The 17256-nt window shown below is 28.1% G+C and overlaps 2 protein-coding genes across 3 annotated transcripts; both read left to right on the plus strand.

Moving 5' to 3' along the window:
- The first annotated feature begins 1887 nt into the window (after nucleotides 1–1887).
- LOC113863221 (protein DETOXIFICATION 14-like) lies at nucleotides 1888–6800 on the plus strand. The gene is made up of 7 exons (XM_027496718.1): nucleotides 1888–2118; nucleotides 4035–4579; nucleotides 5254–5340; nucleotides 5614–5670; nucleotides 5790–6028; nucleotides 6385–6590; nucleotides 6705–6800. Exons 1-7 carry the CDS (start codon nucleotides 1888–1890, stop codon nucleotides 6780–6782), a joined length of 1443 nt encoding a protein of 480 aa, XP_027352519.1. The 3' UTR covers nucleotides 6783–6800.
- Nucleotides 6801–12852: 6052 nt separating this feature from the next.
- LOC113861605 (protein DETOXIFICATION 9-like) lies at nucleotides 12853–16457 on the plus strand. Of its 2 annotated transcripts, XM_027494538.1 has the most exons (8): nucleotides 13174–13312; nucleotides 13981–14088; nucleotides 14174–14525; nucleotides 14641–14727; nucleotides 14983–15039; nucleotides 15139–15377; nucleotides 15705–15910; nucleotides 16042–16428. In XM_027494538.1, the coding sequence occupies exons 2-8, from the start codon at nucleotides 14061–14063 to the stop codon at nucleotides 16111–16113; spliced, it is 1041 nt and encodes a 346-aa protein (XP_027350339.1). In that variant the 5' UTR covers nucleotides 13174–13312; nucleotides 13981–14060; the 3' UTR covers nucleotides 16114–16428. The 2 variants fall into 2 exon arrangements, with proteins under 2 accessions (XP_027350338.1, XP_027350339.1); XM_027494537.1 differs by having other exon boundaries at nucleotides 12853–13312; nucleotides 13981–14525; nucleotides 16042–16457.
- The last annotated feature ends 799 nt before the right edge of the window (nucleotides 16458–17256 follow it).

Consider the following 17256-nt stretch of genomic DNA (forward strand, 5'->3'; position numbering starts at 1 on the left):
TCGTTAGGGGCATAAAACTAGTTGAATCAACCAAATTTTAAAGTTTAATTAAGTTTGGGATGCGGAAAAACTAGGTTATTTAAATTTAGCTTATTTATTTTAAATACGTTAAATTCATAATTTGAGTTTGAGTTTGAATTTTCTAAAAATATACGATATTTGAATTTTATTTAAGATCACAAAAATATTCATCAAATAAGATTTTTGTTTGAGTCAAAATATTCATAATATGGTAAGATTAATTTTTTTAATGGAAGCATTTTTATATATAAAACTTTAAATAAGACTCTATTTTAAAAAAGCCAACACATAACACTTAAACTAAATATTTATCAGTTTATTTAATCTTATTTAAAACTTAAAATTTAACCCATTTAAACAATCAAATCAAAATTAACTTGAAAGTTAAATTTATTTATTTAATTATACAAATAACATTAAGGCAGCTTAAATTTAACAAATGAACTTTAAATCCTCTCACCGCCCACTATTAATTACAGTGCCTTTTCCTTGTTCCTTATCTCCACTGGTTCTATCTCCCTTCTTGGAAACTTTAGCGAAAGAAAATCACTATAGGGGACCAACAATTCAATTCTCCATAATCAAGTGCTTAGAGAGATTGCATGAACTAGTTCCAGCTGGGAGAGTTTGGGTTTACATGCAAAGAGAGAATTGATATAGATGTGAGCCACAGATCAACCCCAATTAGTGAGGATTTCGTTTCTTAAATCTATTGATCTATATAATAATCATATAAGCATATATACAAATTAGGTTTTCGGCAGAGCTATTAGATACTAGGCAAAGCTTGAGAAAGTTACATAAAGAATCCTCAAAATAAAGAGAACATAACCAGGTAAGTACGTAACTTATTGTTTGTTATATTGGATTTGGATCTACATCGATCAAAATAAAGTATGGAGATGTAATTAGAAAATTGTCTCTAATAGAACATGACCTTTTTGTTTAGTTAATGAAAAAATATTTTACTATAATTTATACGTTCCCATGATTTAATAAACACAAATTAAAATTATGATAAATAATTCATGTGTTGTTCCCAATAAATTAAAATATTATTATTCCATATCAAATCGAGAAGACTTGTTCTGCAATTGCTGCAAATTAATCTTTGCCCCATGCCATGAGGAGGACGAGGGTACCCATGGGAGGCATATAAAGTATATTATCTTCAAATACACTGATCCAGTCCACCATTTCTCTTTTAAAATATACATGTAATGTTCAAAAGAAACTTCGATACATTAATTTTACAATTGTTTGTTTGGAAACATTTATAGGATTCAAATATTTTGCTTTGCTTTTCGGTGATGAACTTGTTCTAAACTTCAATACACTGCTTTAAGATTTAAGTTATAAAATGTTAACAAAGATAAATGTTTACAAAAATGCTCATAAACTCATTTAACCTTTTTGTCCAACTTAAACGAAAATAGAAATTGCACGTGTCAATCGTTCAAAATATCTACATATATGTTCGAATATGAGTATAATAAGAATGTCATTAACTAGGGATATTATATATACTCTATGACTGATATGATCATAAATCAAAATTCCTAAATTAGTACTAAATCGATACGAACAAATCTGATATGATTCTCATAGGATTAATTGCAATAGTTATTTTTTTTAATTAATCTGTATGTTCATTAATTAATTTGTCTCTATTATATTATTTAAGACATTGATGCCGTGGGTGAATGAAAATGATAATGCAAAGTTGTCTTACATGTAGATGATATAAAAGAGGACAAAGGTAGAGGCAAAGAGGGATAAGCTATATAGAAGAAAAGTTGACACTGAAAAGTGAGTGACATAAAGGAGTTGAAATTGATCATGGAAAAGGTGATAAAGAACACAGCCATGGAAGAAGGTTTGGATAGTGGAAAATGGGGATGGATGAAAACAAGAAGAGCAATAAAGGGAGAGCTGAAGAAGGTGGGAACCATAGCGGCACCAATGGTGGTGGCAACTGTGCTGCAATATCTTCTACAAGTGGTGTCCATGATAATGGTTGGCCATCTTAACCAGCTTGCGCTTTCAAGTGTTGCTATTGCAACATCTCTCACCAATGTTTCTGGGTTTAGTGTTTTGGTAAGTAGGCCTTTGATTTAATTTGATTTTTTGTTATTAGCAGTTTATGATTATACAATTAATGATACGAAGAAGAGTGTTAAGATGATACTATTTTTAACTTATTTGTAATTAATCGAATAAGTAAAAATCATTAATCAATAATAAGAAATAAATATATCAGTACTTACAAATTTTCACTTCGTTTGATCATGAGAAATTTAAAAAGAAAAGAAAAATGAAGTTAAGAGGGAAAATAACACTTTTTATATTTTTTTCTTACTCATATTTTCTTTCTTTTTTTTCTTCTTTCTCAAACCAAATAGTGTTAAACTTTGTATAAAAATGTCTGTGTTGAGTACAAAAAGGAAAAAAAGCTATACAGTTCATATAACATTTTTAATATTATTTTATTTTTATGTTTCATCACAACAATTATTTTATCTTTTTCTATTTTTTATTTCTCATTTTATAATAAAAGAATTATACAAATTTGTGTTACAAATAATCTCTTCCTTTATAATGCGTGCCAACTTGTACAAATGACAAAACAAAATATTCAAAAAATTGGAATCTTGTGCACCAAAAACACAAGCAAGGTAAGGTGTAAGTAATTTATACGATGATTAATACTTATGTACTAATAATATATGGAATCTATTGATGTAATTAAAAATATATAATTGTAAGAAAAAAAAATGGAATATATTGATTCAGTTCATTGTGTTGGGCCAAATGACCGTTTCAAATCGTGACTGAGTCAACTTAGTGTAGGGGTCAATTATCGACCAAAAAAAAAAGTCAATTTCTGTCTTTTGGGTCAATTTTCTCTTACATTCTTGAAACAAATATTATTTTGGTACCTGTGGAGAACTTTTATCATCAATTGTTTTGGATTTATATTCCTTCATGATCTTTTTCTTATATTATAAAAAGGGTTTTCTTAATCAGTAGTGCTTTTTTTTTATATATATAAGTTAAGAAAATAATAATTTTTTATTAAAGTTATGTCATAATATATTAAAAATTATACATCAATATTTTTAATAAAAATTATTAAATATATTATTTTATTAAACTTATTTTTTGTCTTCTTTTAGTAAAACAATAGAAAATCTAAACTTTATTTTGTTAGTCTAAACTCACTTGTTCAAACTTTTTTTTTCTTTTCTAAACAAATTTTAAGCCATTAGAATTTTTTCCTTCTAAATTCCAATATTCAAAACAAAAATAAACTTGTTTCTGCAATAAATAACTTTAAGCATCACATATTCAAACAGAGATTATTTTTGTAGAAAATATTTAAAAAAAACTCTTTAAATTTATTTTGAACCTTAAAACAAGCCAATTCAATATAAATTTGTTCTCATTATTAAAAAAATATAATATCAAATCTTGAAAAATATGGAAAAACTAATATTCCCCTAAAAAAAGCTATTGTCAAACATGGATTAAAATACTACTTCTACAAAAGTCTCTAAATCTAAATTATTTTTTCACACAATCTTAAAATCGACTTGTGACTGGTAAACGGTATATCATTCAAGCACATAATCTACGGTTATGATATCACAAAGAATCAAAGAAACCTCTAAGATAATATAATTTGATTCAATCAACTGAGCCAATTGGTTGAACAATTTGTATTATTTACCAATCAAAGTGCATTTCTTGTTACATTTTCGTCATTTTTCTAAACTATTTTTTTGACATAACATACTCAACTCGATTAGTTATTTATAGTAAGAAAATAACAACACTACAATTTAAGGAAAAATCTACTCATAAAGAATATGAACAAATCTCATGCAAATTCAAATAAGAAATGTTGGATTCTCAAAACTAACAATGTGAGAGGTAACTATAATACCAAAACATGGAGACTTGTTTGCAATGTGCATGATTCATTCAATTATTTTATATGAATTATATTGCAGTCAGGGATGGCTGGTGGATTGGAAACTTTATGTGGCCAAGCATTTGGAGCAGAACAATATGAAAAATTTGGACTATATACCTACACTGCCGTAATATCCCTCACTTTGGTTTCTATCCCTATCACAGTTCTATGGATTTTCATGGACAAAATGTTAATTCTCTTAGGTCAAGACCCAACAATATCCCTTGAAGCTCGCAAATATGCCATTTGGCTAATACCTGCTTTATTTGGTTCAGCAATTCTTAAACCTTTAACAAGATTTTTCCAGACTCAGAGTTTGATTTTTCCCATGATCCTAAGCTCCACTTTAGTTTTGTGCTTCCACGTAGTAACTTGTTGGACCTTAGTATTTAAATTGAAATTAGGACTCGTTGGTGCTGCAATTGCCTTCAGCTTTTGCGTTTGGTTGAATTTGATACTGCTTTTGTCCTTTGTGAGGTATTCATCTGCTTGTGAGAAAACACGTATCCCATTTTCAAAGAAGGCTTTACTTGGTGTAGGAGAGTTCTATCGCTTTGCAGTCCCATCAGCTGTCATGATTTGGTGATTATTTCTTGCTTTCTTTTCTTATTTAATTTTATGTTCACATGAAGGATTGTGATGTTTAGAAAATGGCCTGCATGAACACATTTAGTGCTAAAGACTTTTCTCAAGGTTGCCAACAAGACTATCCATAATGGCATGTATGATACGTGGCAAAACTATACTCTTATGTTGTTAGCACTTCTATAAATTGGAAAATTTGCCACATTTCATATGAAGGTGAGCGAGGGTTATGGATGCATTGTGTCCTGAATAATACAATAATTTCTCTAAAAGTGTAGAGGACTAGAAACCATCTACGTTTATTTTGGGGTCATATGGTAAATTAATATCCTGATATGGGTATGAAAGGAACCCATAAACTTGAACCATTTTTTGGAGTTCCATAATTATGGGATTGGCTGATTTCTAAAGAATAAAAAATCTTTGCATTCCTAAGCATGCTATTAAAAATAGATGTTTAAAGCATTAGATGGTTAGATAAACAACATATATCACATTACAGAAGTGGATCAATTATCCATACACTTTTTTTTTCACAGCACATTCTATAAATTAAAATAACTTTTTATATTAGTAGAAAAAGGTTTGGAAGTTTTTCAGCTAGATCATCATGGCTGCTGAACAGGATGACTATTTTGCCATATAATCTATCTACAATTTTTGTCCGGCAGTCTTAAATGGTGGGCATGCGAGTTGCTTGTTTTGCTTGCTGGACTTTTCCCAAATCCAAAGCTGGAGACATCAGTTCTCTCTATATGGTAATGGTTATTTCATTTGAGCACCTACTTAATTATTGAAATTTTCAATTAATGCTGGCCATTATTCCCTGTAGTCCTATATAGACACTTTTATTTAAATTATAAAAAATATTTATTTTTAAATATATTAAATTATTACATTCTTATGACATATATGATAAGACTTGATTATTGTCTATATTTTATTAATCTTGATAAATGAAAGATAGTATTTTAGAAGAAAATGAAACCAACCATTCTAACCTATAGTCTAATTTTGATTTGTACGATCAGCTTGACAATTTCTACATTACACTTCACCATACCCTATGGCTTTGGGGCTGCAGCCAGGTCTTTTTCTCACTTCACCTAACACAGTAATTTCGTTCATGCATGAACAAATGTTAGCACATAAATTAATATAATAATAGTAAGAACTAAAAAGTGACACAAAAGTTAATATGTGACAGCACTAGAGTTTCCAATGAATTAGGAGCTGGGAATCCACAAGCTGTTCGAGTGGCTGTTTCTGCAGCAATGTTCCTTGCAGTTACTGAGGGTCTCATTGTAAGTGCAACACTATTCGGGTGCAGACATATCTTGGGTTATGCCTACAGCAACGACACTATGGTTGTTCATTACGTGTCTGTTATGACCCCTCTCCTATGTCTCTCCATTTTTACTGACAGCTTGCAAGCAGTTCTTTCAGGTTTAACTATTTATTCTTTTTCACTTTTACCAATTAAAATACACAATTAAATATTTTTTATTTTATTTTTATCCTTTTTTTAAAATTATAGGTTTTAGTTTTCTAGTTCCTGGAAAGTGATGACATGACTAACTCAAAAGTTATTATGTATCAATTTTTGTGTCACTGATTGCCTTTTAGAGATTAAAATCAAAATTTGTTGTAATTTAAGCTACTTAGAAATATGTTTAATCTATTAAAAAAAAAAGTGATATAGAAGTATTTTTCATCTGTGGTGTGTTAATTGCCCTTATATGTTGTTGGTAAATATCACTCTTCCATTTAAAATATTTATATTTAAAAAAAAATTGAATCAGGGGTTGCTAGAGGAAGTGGGTGGCAACATCTTGGAGCCTATGTCAATCTTGGAGCTTTTTATTTGGTAGGAGTTCCTGTGGGTGTCCTACTTGGCTTTCTTGAACATTTCAGAGCAAAGGGTCTTTGGATCGGAATAGTCACAGGCTCCATTGTCCAAACCATTTTCCTTTCCCTCATTACTGCTCTTACAAATTGGAAAAAACAGGTTCATAATTCATATATTTAATAATATCTGTAATCATCCAATATGTTTCTTTATGCAATTTCAGAAATGTAATTTGGAGTTAATTAGATACCGGATATTTGCAATTTTTTGCAGGCAATGATGGCAAGGGAGAGAATATTTGATGCTAAACCTTCTGATGAAAATGGATCAAATCACATGGCGAGTGCTTAAATTTAGTTTTTCAGCTCTGTCTAATCATAGATTAATTCGTCTCTATCTTTGATTTTCTGTTGGGAATCAGTCACCAAATTATTATTTAGGCAAAAATTGCAAAAGGGGTCAAGAAGGTATGATCCCTTCAATCTATAAAATTAGAATAGTTAAGAATTAATAAAAATAAACATTGAACTTGTACAAAACTAAGAGAAGTCGGTGGTTTCTTGGTTTTGATTTTCATATCTTTGGGTCAACTAAAATATGATTCAATTCACATAAAAATAATTTTTTGATGAAAGCAAAGGGCAAAAGAGCTCCACAGACTTGGTAGCCAAGATACCCTCTGCCAAGTGCCAACACTAACATCAGAACAATCCAAGAATAAAACAAAGACAAAAAAGCATTCTACTGATCAATCCTAAAACTTGAAATTAAGAAACAAAAAGAGGGGGAAAAAAAAAGGTGTTAAACCTCAATTCCTAGGACCCAAAGAAGCGATTTTCTTTTTCAGCAATCAGAGTCTCACTGGATGCTGACATCCCTTGCATTTCAATGCCCAAAGCCTCCAATTATCCTATGTGTTCTTTTACAGCAAATTATTTTCTTTAGTCGATATTTTTTTTTTTTGTCAAAACATATATTATTTATTTAAGCTGAATCAAACTCAGGGATTTGTTTTACGGATTTGGGTTGGCTAGCCTTTTTGAACTATTTTTGATTCTTATATCAGTTTTATGTGGACTCATCTGATTTTTATTTTTTTTAATTTCAATGTTTGTCGCCAACTTGATCTTGATCATATATAAATTCTTAGCTGTCAATAATATACCCAAGAGAAACAAGAAAAAAAAAAACATTTTTTGGGGTTGAATAAAAGAAAAAAAAACAAGAACAAAACAATAAAAGCTAATAACTATTTATTTGAATGAGAGATGAAATATGAAAAAAAATTAGGTGAGTGAGAAATAGAATACAAATCCTGTGAAAATATTTATTTTTTGAATGAGTAAAAATAGAAAAAAAAAAGTGAAAGAAATCTCTTTACTTATTTAGATAAATAAACAAGAGAGTAAACATAAATAAGTTAATGATAATAATGATAATTTTTTTTAATTTAACATAAATTAATCTTTTTAATATAATATTTTCAATAAACTATATATATATTGCTAGCCTCACTACTCTCCTTTTCTCTTATTCCTTTTTCTCTTCCAAAAACATATAAAACAATATTTCTTTTCTTAATTTTCTTTTTCACAACTCCCTTTCTTTTAATTATAAATTCATTAATATAAACAAAGTAAAAGGGTAAACAATTTGACCCTAAGCTAGTGGAAATGAGTGTAAGTAGACGTTGCTATGGTAGCCAAAGAGAGGACATTGGTTCACTTCTTCAAATGTGTGACTGAAAAATACACTTTACATCATTTTCATTAGCCACAAGACCATCCCATATTTGAACTTTGAAGCATAGTTTTACATGTTGAAAACTGTCTTTACTAGGTCCAAAGTCTCCAAGGTTGATTCTTAGTACAATTAATTGTTTAGTTAGTTCTTTTCTTAGTTGTTAGTCCGTCACATCTTTATTAAAGGTTTTGTTATAGATAAGTTTTTCAACGATTACTAATAAAACAAGAAAATAAAAAGATAAAAGCGACCTTTTTTATGATTTTGTTTTTAAATTATCCCATGAATACTTATTATTTATTCATTAATTAACAGTTATTTAATTTTTCATTTTTCAGGTCTCTTCCAATTGAATTCTATCAGGGATTATGAGAAAAATGATAAATAACTCATACACCAATCACAAATATCATTATCATTCAATGAAAAAAATAAAATTATTGATGTCAACAATATTCAAAGGATAGTTAAAATAAATTACCTATTTTTTTAATTATTGTGTTTTGTATTTATTATCTCTCTCTCTGTCTCTGAGTAGCTGTGTTCTATGGGCTCCGTGGTCTTGTATGAGTATCTATGGGCAAACCGTGCAAAAGTGACGATATGAATGGCCTACAGAATATTGGCCGGTTATTGCATGTTTTTTTTTATATTATTATTATATCATTTTTAATATATTACAAGGACATAAATATATAATAAATAACCCATCAAAATTATCAATTCTTCAAATAAAATTTAAATATTCGCAAAAAAAAATTAATAATTTAAATTACTATAACGAACTTCAGAGAACTTTCCAGTCTTGAGCCGTACGAATATATAGTCATTAATTTATTATGGAAAATGTTTTTTAAGTACGAAAAACAGAATATTACGAATGGAAATGTGACATTTTAATTCATCAAAACAATTCTCTCTCTGCAAATTAAATTTAACTTGTTGACATGATTGGTTATTTTTTAAAAAATTCATACTTTTTTTTACCAAATAACACTGTTCATTCATTATTTCCTTTATATAAAATTAAGTAATAAATTAATGTTTTTTTATTAAAATTATAACACAAATTACGAGAGTAGTATACTACTATATTTTTTTAAATACAAAATTACACTTTTGATTTGTCATTATTATATATCCTGTACAAATGTATCCATTAGTCTTGCTATATACTCTAAATGGTTAAAAAATTAATAAATAATTTTTTATTAAAAATATATGCTAAACGTGTTAAAAATTATTGAAAATACATTAATTTCACTTTTTAATTATTTTTATTTCTTAACAGTTGCCTTAATAACAATGTATGCTAGGTTCAAATTGAAATTTTAGCTTTTGTTGTGGACTTATTACCATGATTAATTATTTATAACATACTCCATCCGTTCTTTTTATCTATTATACTTTTAAGAAAATTCATGTATCTATTTATATATTACTTTTAAAATTTTAAGATAACATTAATTATTTTTATTAAATATATCTTTGATTTAAAATTAAAGAATACAAAATTAATAAGAGATAAAAAATATATATAATAAGAAATCAAGTAATAATTTTAATAACAATATCTTAATTTTTGTTCTGATGAAAGCATTTAAATTTGTGTTAGTTCATTATGAGTGTAATAAGAAATAAACATATTGGGTTGCTAATTCTTCATTGTTGGGATTATTAGGCCGTAGATTAACATTGCCAAGCTATTATGAAAATTTATTTCAGGTTGTTTCATTTGAAGTCAGGCACTCTTCAATGTTTTTTATTTTTGACTCAGGATTGATGTTAAATAATTCAAAATAATGATTTTTTATTGGAAAATATTTATTATATTAAGAACATAAAAATATAATAAGCATTTTTTAATAATAAAAATATTATTTTTAAATCCTTAAAATTAACTGAAAAACCGAAGTAAACAGCACTGATAATAATTTAAATAGAATGGGTGAAAGTTTGGTATAATATTTTTATATAATGTTGAATAGAAAAATATATGAACACAATAGAATTAGAAGTCCTTGTCGGTAACATGGATCAGTTGATTTAAGAGAACAGAGAATTATTGCATCAATGATGACATGACTGGTTTGTATTGTGGATCAAATTCATTGAGCTGTTCCCATTTGGATTGTTCTTGAATCGTGATGCATAATTGCATATAATATTAATATAATGAAAAAGAAAGTAAGAGCGGAGAAAATAAGAAAACGAATAGGGATTACAATAAGTAGAATATAGGTAAAGTATTAGAGTATTCATCTTTATACCCACGTTTTATTTTTGTATTTAGTCTTTTTATATATTTGCATACTTATTTTATATCCATTATTTGTGCTTATTTGAGAAAAAAAATATTTATAAAAGAAATATGTTTATATAATTTCACATAAATAGCATAATAATATAAAATTTTAATATATAGTTGCCAAACAAGGTACAAACATAGATAAAAAATAAATATTCAAAAATCAAAAGTGTTAAATGTATCTTAATACAATAATTTTTTAAACTAAAATCTGTAGAAACAATAAGCGAAACTAAACACAAAAGTTATTTGTTGGCGATGACTCTATCTTCTTGTGTGAAATTCAATTGATCAGCAACATCAGAGCGACAACGAAATAGATCTGTACAATGGGTGGTCCTTTGTGTGGGATCACTTCATAACCTCTTGTGTGACAAGTAACGTTTCATAGTTGTTAGATTTTAATGAGACAGATATTGAGAATGAGAGTAGAGTTAGAGTAGAGAAGTTTAAGTACTAACAACGAAAAATGGATGTATAAAATATTTTAACTTTTAAAATTGAAATTGTAAGAAAAATAATAGATTTAATTAAAATAATATAATATAATTAATATATATATATATATATATATATATATATACTAGTATTTTTAACTCATATACCTTACGAAAGTATTTTGTCAAAAATACAGATTTTTTGAAAAATTATATTAATGAATTAAATATTTATAATGTATATAAATTTTAAAAGAAAGAATTTGAATAAAAGATAAATGGTTATGATAAAATTTTATAATAAAGAAATATATGTGTATATAAAAAATTATACTTTTTTATTTGAAGAAAAAATTAACAAATAAAAATTAATAATAAATTTTTTATATTTTATATCTTTTCAAAAATTTCTTTGAACGTAAATAAATAGTAAGAATAATATTATTTAGATTCAATAGATTATAGTTATGCTTATAATACATATGTTGCATAGAAAAATATTATTTTAAATTAAAATATAAAAATAAAATTTAAATATTATCAATAAATAATAAGTTTAAGTTAATAGTAGGTGATTGTAAAATTTATAAAATATCTACAATATATTTATTATTTATCATTCACTTTATTATTTAAATATCAATATGATTTTATTAACAAAAATATTTGTGTGAAAAATATTTTATGTGTGTCATATATAAATAATATTTAAAAAAAAAGTCAATCTTATGTCAACTATGTAATAATTAAATTATATTAGCCTAATTAAATGATATAAAATAGTAAATAAATTGTTCTATTAAAAATATAAACTAAAATAAATTTTTTAGTTTACTTTATTATTAAATATATTTTTATATTAATTTTATATAACTTCACATAATTAATATATTAATACAAAAATTTAATACATAGTTGTAGAATAAAATTCAAAATATATATATATATATATATATATATATATATATATATATGCACACACACATATATGCGCGAGTATGGGGCAAGGTAAGTACTTCGATGTCTACCCGCATCCATCTTCATTAAATTTTATGGATTTTTATTTATACCCATATCTGTACTCATATAGCGAGTAAATATCCTACTTATTTTAGGTAAATTTTATGGGTACTTATCAGATACTTTACTTATTGTCATCTATAATAATGAAAGAGTGTAGACAGTATATAAGGTTATGTTTGTTTATTGTTGTTGATCTGGTTTTAATTAATTAAAATAAACTAAGTTGTTTTATTTTGTTGTTAATATTCTTCCAAAACTTTATAATAAGCAATAGAATAAAACAAGTCATCTTTTTTACATTTATTAAATACTTAAAACCAGAGGATAAACACAAACCAACGATCTTCTAATCTTTGTTTTGCACGCGGTGGCTCTTCCTTTCCTGTCGCCATTTGAATATGCAATATCATCTTCATAACAATAAAATTTGGTATTGGATTGCACTCTGATTTTCTTTGTCTAGTTACCATGTTCATTTTATTATTAATTTTTCTACCATTTTATTTGAATTATCTTCACTTCTCACTCATGTATAGTGCATGTTAGCATACAAGTTAGTTTTCAAAGATATTTAGAACGTGAAAATTGTAAAATTATTAAGAGTAATTCAATATAATATTTTTCATAAATTTTTATATTTTTCAATATAATATTTTAACTGTTTTAACTAAATATATAATCGGTACGAGATTTCAAAAAATTTAATTGTAGTTAGGTGACAAGAATAAAGAATAAATATATACTGAAACGTACGAACTTCAATTCATGTTTACTTTAAATTCCAATACCATTTTAAATTAGAATTAAAGCTTAAACACAATTTTAAAAATTAATTTAAAAATAAAATTATTTTAACCTTTATAAAATCTATTTTAACATACGAGATTTCAAAAAATTTAATTCTAGGTAGGTGACAAGAACATGTATAAGATGAAACATACGAACTTCAATAAATTTGTATGTGTTTTTCTTGCAACTTGTCTGTTTGCGGTGGGAAACTTTACTGCCCAATAGGAAGAACATTTTCTTGTGATCTTCTTCTATATAATTCTTGGGTTGATCGTCACTTTTCACATCTGTTTAATGGAAATTGCTTTGTACAGAAAGCTATAGAGATGGATAAGGAGGAAGCAGCACCTCTGCTAACAAAGAGTGAAGTTAATAATGGGGTGACACCATTAGAGGATGCATTTTGGTCAGAGCTCAAGAGGGTAGGCTCCATGGCAGCTCCAATGGTGGCTGTGACTGTGTCTCAGTTTCTTGTGCAAGTTGTGTCACTGATGTTGGTGGGACATCTTGGTGTACTAGTCTCCTTCTCTGGGGTTGCCATTGCCACCTCTTTTGCTGAAGTTACAGGCTTCAGTGTCCTTGTAAACTCTTCTTCCATCTTAAACAATGTTTTTGTTCATTGCACCAACCTGTATTTGCTTAGTTCACTTTCCATATTTTTCAAGTTTAAACAAGTAGTACTACCTATCTTTTCTGCCAAATAGTTTTTGTCAGGCTTCATGTTTATTCAAATTAAGCTTCTTTGTCTCTAATCTTTTTAGTTTTGGTCATTCAATTAGGAAATCCTTTTCTTATTCTCTAGGAGAGGGCTTAGGGCACTTGATTCAGTTATTCAGTTAGTACATACCACAACATATTGGAATCCAAGTGACATGCGAAAAGTATAATATAAGATCATTTATTTTGATCCATAATTGATTTGCTGTGTTTTAGTTAATTTTATGATAAGATGATGAATAGTATAAATCATGTTTCATTTGGAAAGCCATTTATTGACACTTCATAAAAGCCTTGGGAAGCATGTTAAAGACATATTTTGAACCTTCTTAGTTAGCAGGTGATCACGTGTCTAATTTCCTCTTGGTCTAATTTCAAACTTTTTGAGACAGGATCTGCACACATAGTTAAATTTCCAAAGTTTCTCTTCATTCAAGTTTCTATTGCAACCTTAAATTACTTTAAACTAGTGTTCTAAATTAACCTCCACCTGAGTTATTTATGTCTGACTAGATTTGAAATTGGTTTGCAGATAGGAATGGCTGGTGCATTGGAAACTTTATGTGGGCAAAACTATGGTGCAGAAGAATTTAAAAAGATTGGAAACTACACATGCTGTGCAATTGTCACTCTGATTTTGGTTTGTCTTCCCATATCTCTCATGTGGATGTTCATGGATAAAATTCTCTTGCTGTTTGGTCAAGACCCTGAAATTTCTGATGCAGCTCGACAATACTGCATGTGCTTGATCCCTGCACTGTATGGCTATGCTGTTCTTCAGTGTCTGATTCGCTACTTCCAGACTCAGTGTATGATCTTTCCCATGGTTTTCAGCTCAATTGCGGTTCTGTGTTTGCATGTTCCTATTTGTTGGGTTCTGGTATTTAAATTGGGACTAGGTCATGTTGGAGCAGCATTTGCTATTGCTATTTCATATTGGTTGAATGTCATTTGGCTTGGAATTTATGTGAAGTGTTCTTCAGCATGTGAGAAAACCAAGATTGTGTTTTCTACTAATGCTTTACTAAGCATTTCAGAGTTCTTCCAATTTGCTATTCCTTCTGGACTCATGTTTTGGTAATATATTATTGCATTGCATCATCTCCCATAGCACATACACAATAATGGTTCTTTCAGTTTATTCTTTTTTTTCTCCTCTAATAGACTTTCTTAATTATTTTAATGTTCGTAGTTTTGAATGGTGGTCATTTGAGCTACTTACATTATTTGCCGGGCTTCTACCTAATCCACAACTCGAAACCTCAGTTCTTTCTGTCTGGTGAGTGCAATAATTTTTTGGAAAAACATAGATACAATACTTTAAGTATGTTCTGTGTTGTTTTTTTTAATCAAAATTAGAGTTTTACTTCAGAACTCAGCACCAACCTTTAATATTGATTTTTGTTATGTTAGTTACCGAGGTGAAATTCTTCTAATTTTGATTAGAAAACAACACAACAAAATCTAAGTTTTGTCCAAATTTTGTTAACAACTATTGAAAAATAACTCATGATCCTGTTTGAAAAATTTTCAGCCTGAGCACAACTACATTGCACTACTTCATTCCCTATGCTGTTGGAGCTTCTGTAAGGTTTGGTCAAAATCCCTTTCTTCAATTTCATAATGCTGTGAAATGGTACTCCACAATCATCTGCTGACAGAGCAGGATCCTATGAATATTGTTTTGCAGCACACGGGTTTCAAATGAATTAGGTGCAGGAAATCCAAAGGCAGCTAAAGGTGCTGTTCGCGTTGTTGTGATTCTGGGAATTGCTGAGGCAGTTATTGTCAGCAGTTTCTTTTTTTGTTGTCGGCATATATTAGGATATGCTTATAGCAGTGACAAGGAAGTTGTAGATTATGTAGCAGACATGGTTCCTCTTCTCTGTGTGTCTGTCAGTGCAGATAGTCTAATAGGAGCTCTTTCTGGTGAGTTGCTATTAGCTGAAATTATCTATTAGCCTGTTTGGATAGGATATTTCAAAATTACTAAAATTTATGCACTTAAATAATAAAAATAAAAATTTTAAAATATTATAAAATTTTAACTAGATAATTTTTATGTTAAATAGAAATTTTTTCAAATAACTTGTTTTTACAAAAAATTTAAAACTTTATCTATTATACTTAATTTTTTGTATTTATCATTCATAAATCTACTCGTACTTGACTTCCACTCTTAACACAAACATTTTTCATATTTTATAGAATTTTAAAATTTTCCTTGAGCAAATAAAATTGGTTTTGTATGTGCAGGGATTGCAAGAGGTGGAGGATTTCAGCAAATAGGGGCTTATGTGAACCTTGGAGCCTATTATCTTGTGGGAGCTCCTGTGGCATTCTTATTGGGTTTTGTCCTACAACTCAATGCCAAGGGACTCTGGATGGGAACTCTTACAGGGTCTGTTCTACAAGTTATTATCCTAGCTGTTGTGACACTGTTAACAGATTGGCAGAAAGAGGTTGCTTTATACTCTATTTTGTTACTTTTCCATTGCTAATAATTGCTTGTTCTGTCTAGCCATTTTTGAAGCCCTTTTTGTCTCCTACTATTAGAGAGAAATTATTGTATTGTATTTTGTGGTTACTGCAGGCATCGAAAGCAAGGGAGAGAATAGTTGAGAAGTCGATCAAAGCTCATAATGGATTAGTACGAAAATTTTGAAATATGGAGGCAGAATAATAGAAAAATGAGTGGAAGAAAAAGGAAAGCACTGACAATTTTTCTCTCAGTTTTTGGCTTTGCTATTCTATTTCGGTGTTAGGAAGTGTGTTTTGGAGAGTTTTATATGTATATATATGTGATTTTCGAACTGAAATGTGCCTATGACGATGTATAAGTGTAACTCTAGTCAGATTGCAGAAAACTATTTACAAGCTGCAGTCACATAGGGGTGGATCCATCTACCTTGGAAACAGTTGAAAAATTTGTAACTATTCAAACATGAATTCAAACAGGCTCTTCCACTCGATCATGATTATTATATAATTGATAAGTATCTTTTACAGTGTATATGAGTTAATCTGTAACTATTTATATGTGAATTCAAACACGTTCTTCCACTCATAATTATTATGTAACTGATAAGCTTTTTATGTTGTATACAAGTTAAAAGATAGCTTTTACTCAAACATTGAGTTATAAATTATTTTCAGGTGTGGAATACCCAAAATAACTAGACTATGCAAAAACTTCGAGGTTGACTTAGTCCCTTTACTAGTTCATTTGGTTGATTTGCAACAAAATTAATTTCTATCATGGACCTTTGCTTGAGATATCAAGTATTAAAAATTTAATTTTAATAATAAAAGTGTATTTACAAAATATTTATTTTACCTACCCTCGCATCTAAAAGAATATTCTAAGAAGATGATAAAAGATGCTTGTTCCCTGGAGAAAGAAAGCATTCACTCCATTTCCAGGTAATAACTACTGAACATTGTACAATTAATGCATCTTTTTAAGATAAAATTCATCTATAATATATAGATATTTTTATGACGTTCTTTAATTAAAATTTTATTTCAATAATTTATACAATAATAATTCACATATATTGTTAATATAATATCCCAGTCTCAGTTAAAAATAACAAAAAAAAAAATAAATAAAAATACTTATAACACTAAATTTAAGTTTTATCCCGTATTAGTTCAAATATTATTAGTACTTGATCTCTTTAGAGTTTAAGATTATTTAAGCTTAATTTTTTAATAGGAAAACCTTAAAATTACAGAATAAGAAAACCTTGAAAGGAGGGTTATACAAAGCAAGACTATTGATATGGAAATTGGAATTAAGGTCAGT

The sequence above is a fragment of the Abrus precatorius genome, unplaced genomic scaffold (assembly GCF_003935025.1).
Source record: "Abrus precatorius isolate BTA unplaced genomic scaffold, Abrus_2018 Scaffold3, whole genome shotgun sequence".
In the NCBI taxonomy this organism is placed as follows: Eukaryota; Viridiplantae; Streptophyta; class Magnoliopsida; order Fabales; family Fabaceae; genus Abrus; species Abrus precatorius.

Coding starts and splice junctions, on each gene's coding strand:
- LOC113863221 (XM_027496718.1), top strand. CDS start 1,888: ATGGAAGAAGGTTTGGATAGTGGAAAATGGGGATGGATGAAAACAAGA. Junction 5,341..5,613: donor ACATCAGTTCTCTCTATATG/GTAATGGTTATT, acceptor TTGTACGATCAG/CTTGACAATTTCTACATTAC. Junction 6,029..6,384: donor CTTGCAAGCAGTTCTTTCAG/GTTTAACTATTT, acceptor AAATTGAATCAG/GGGTTGCTAGAGGAAGTGGG.
- LOC113861605 (XM_027494537.1), top strand. CDS start 12,902: ATGTGTTTTTCTTGCAACTTGTCTGTTTGCGGTGGGAAACTTTACTGC. Junction 14,728..14,982: donor ACCTCAGTTCTTTCTGTCTG/GTGAGTGCAATA, acceptor AAAAATTTTCAG/CCTGAGCACAACTACATTGC. Junction 15,378..15,704: donor TCTAATAGGAGCTCTTTCTG/GTGAGTTGCTAT, acceptor TTGTATGTGCAG/GGATTGCAAGAGGTGGAGGA.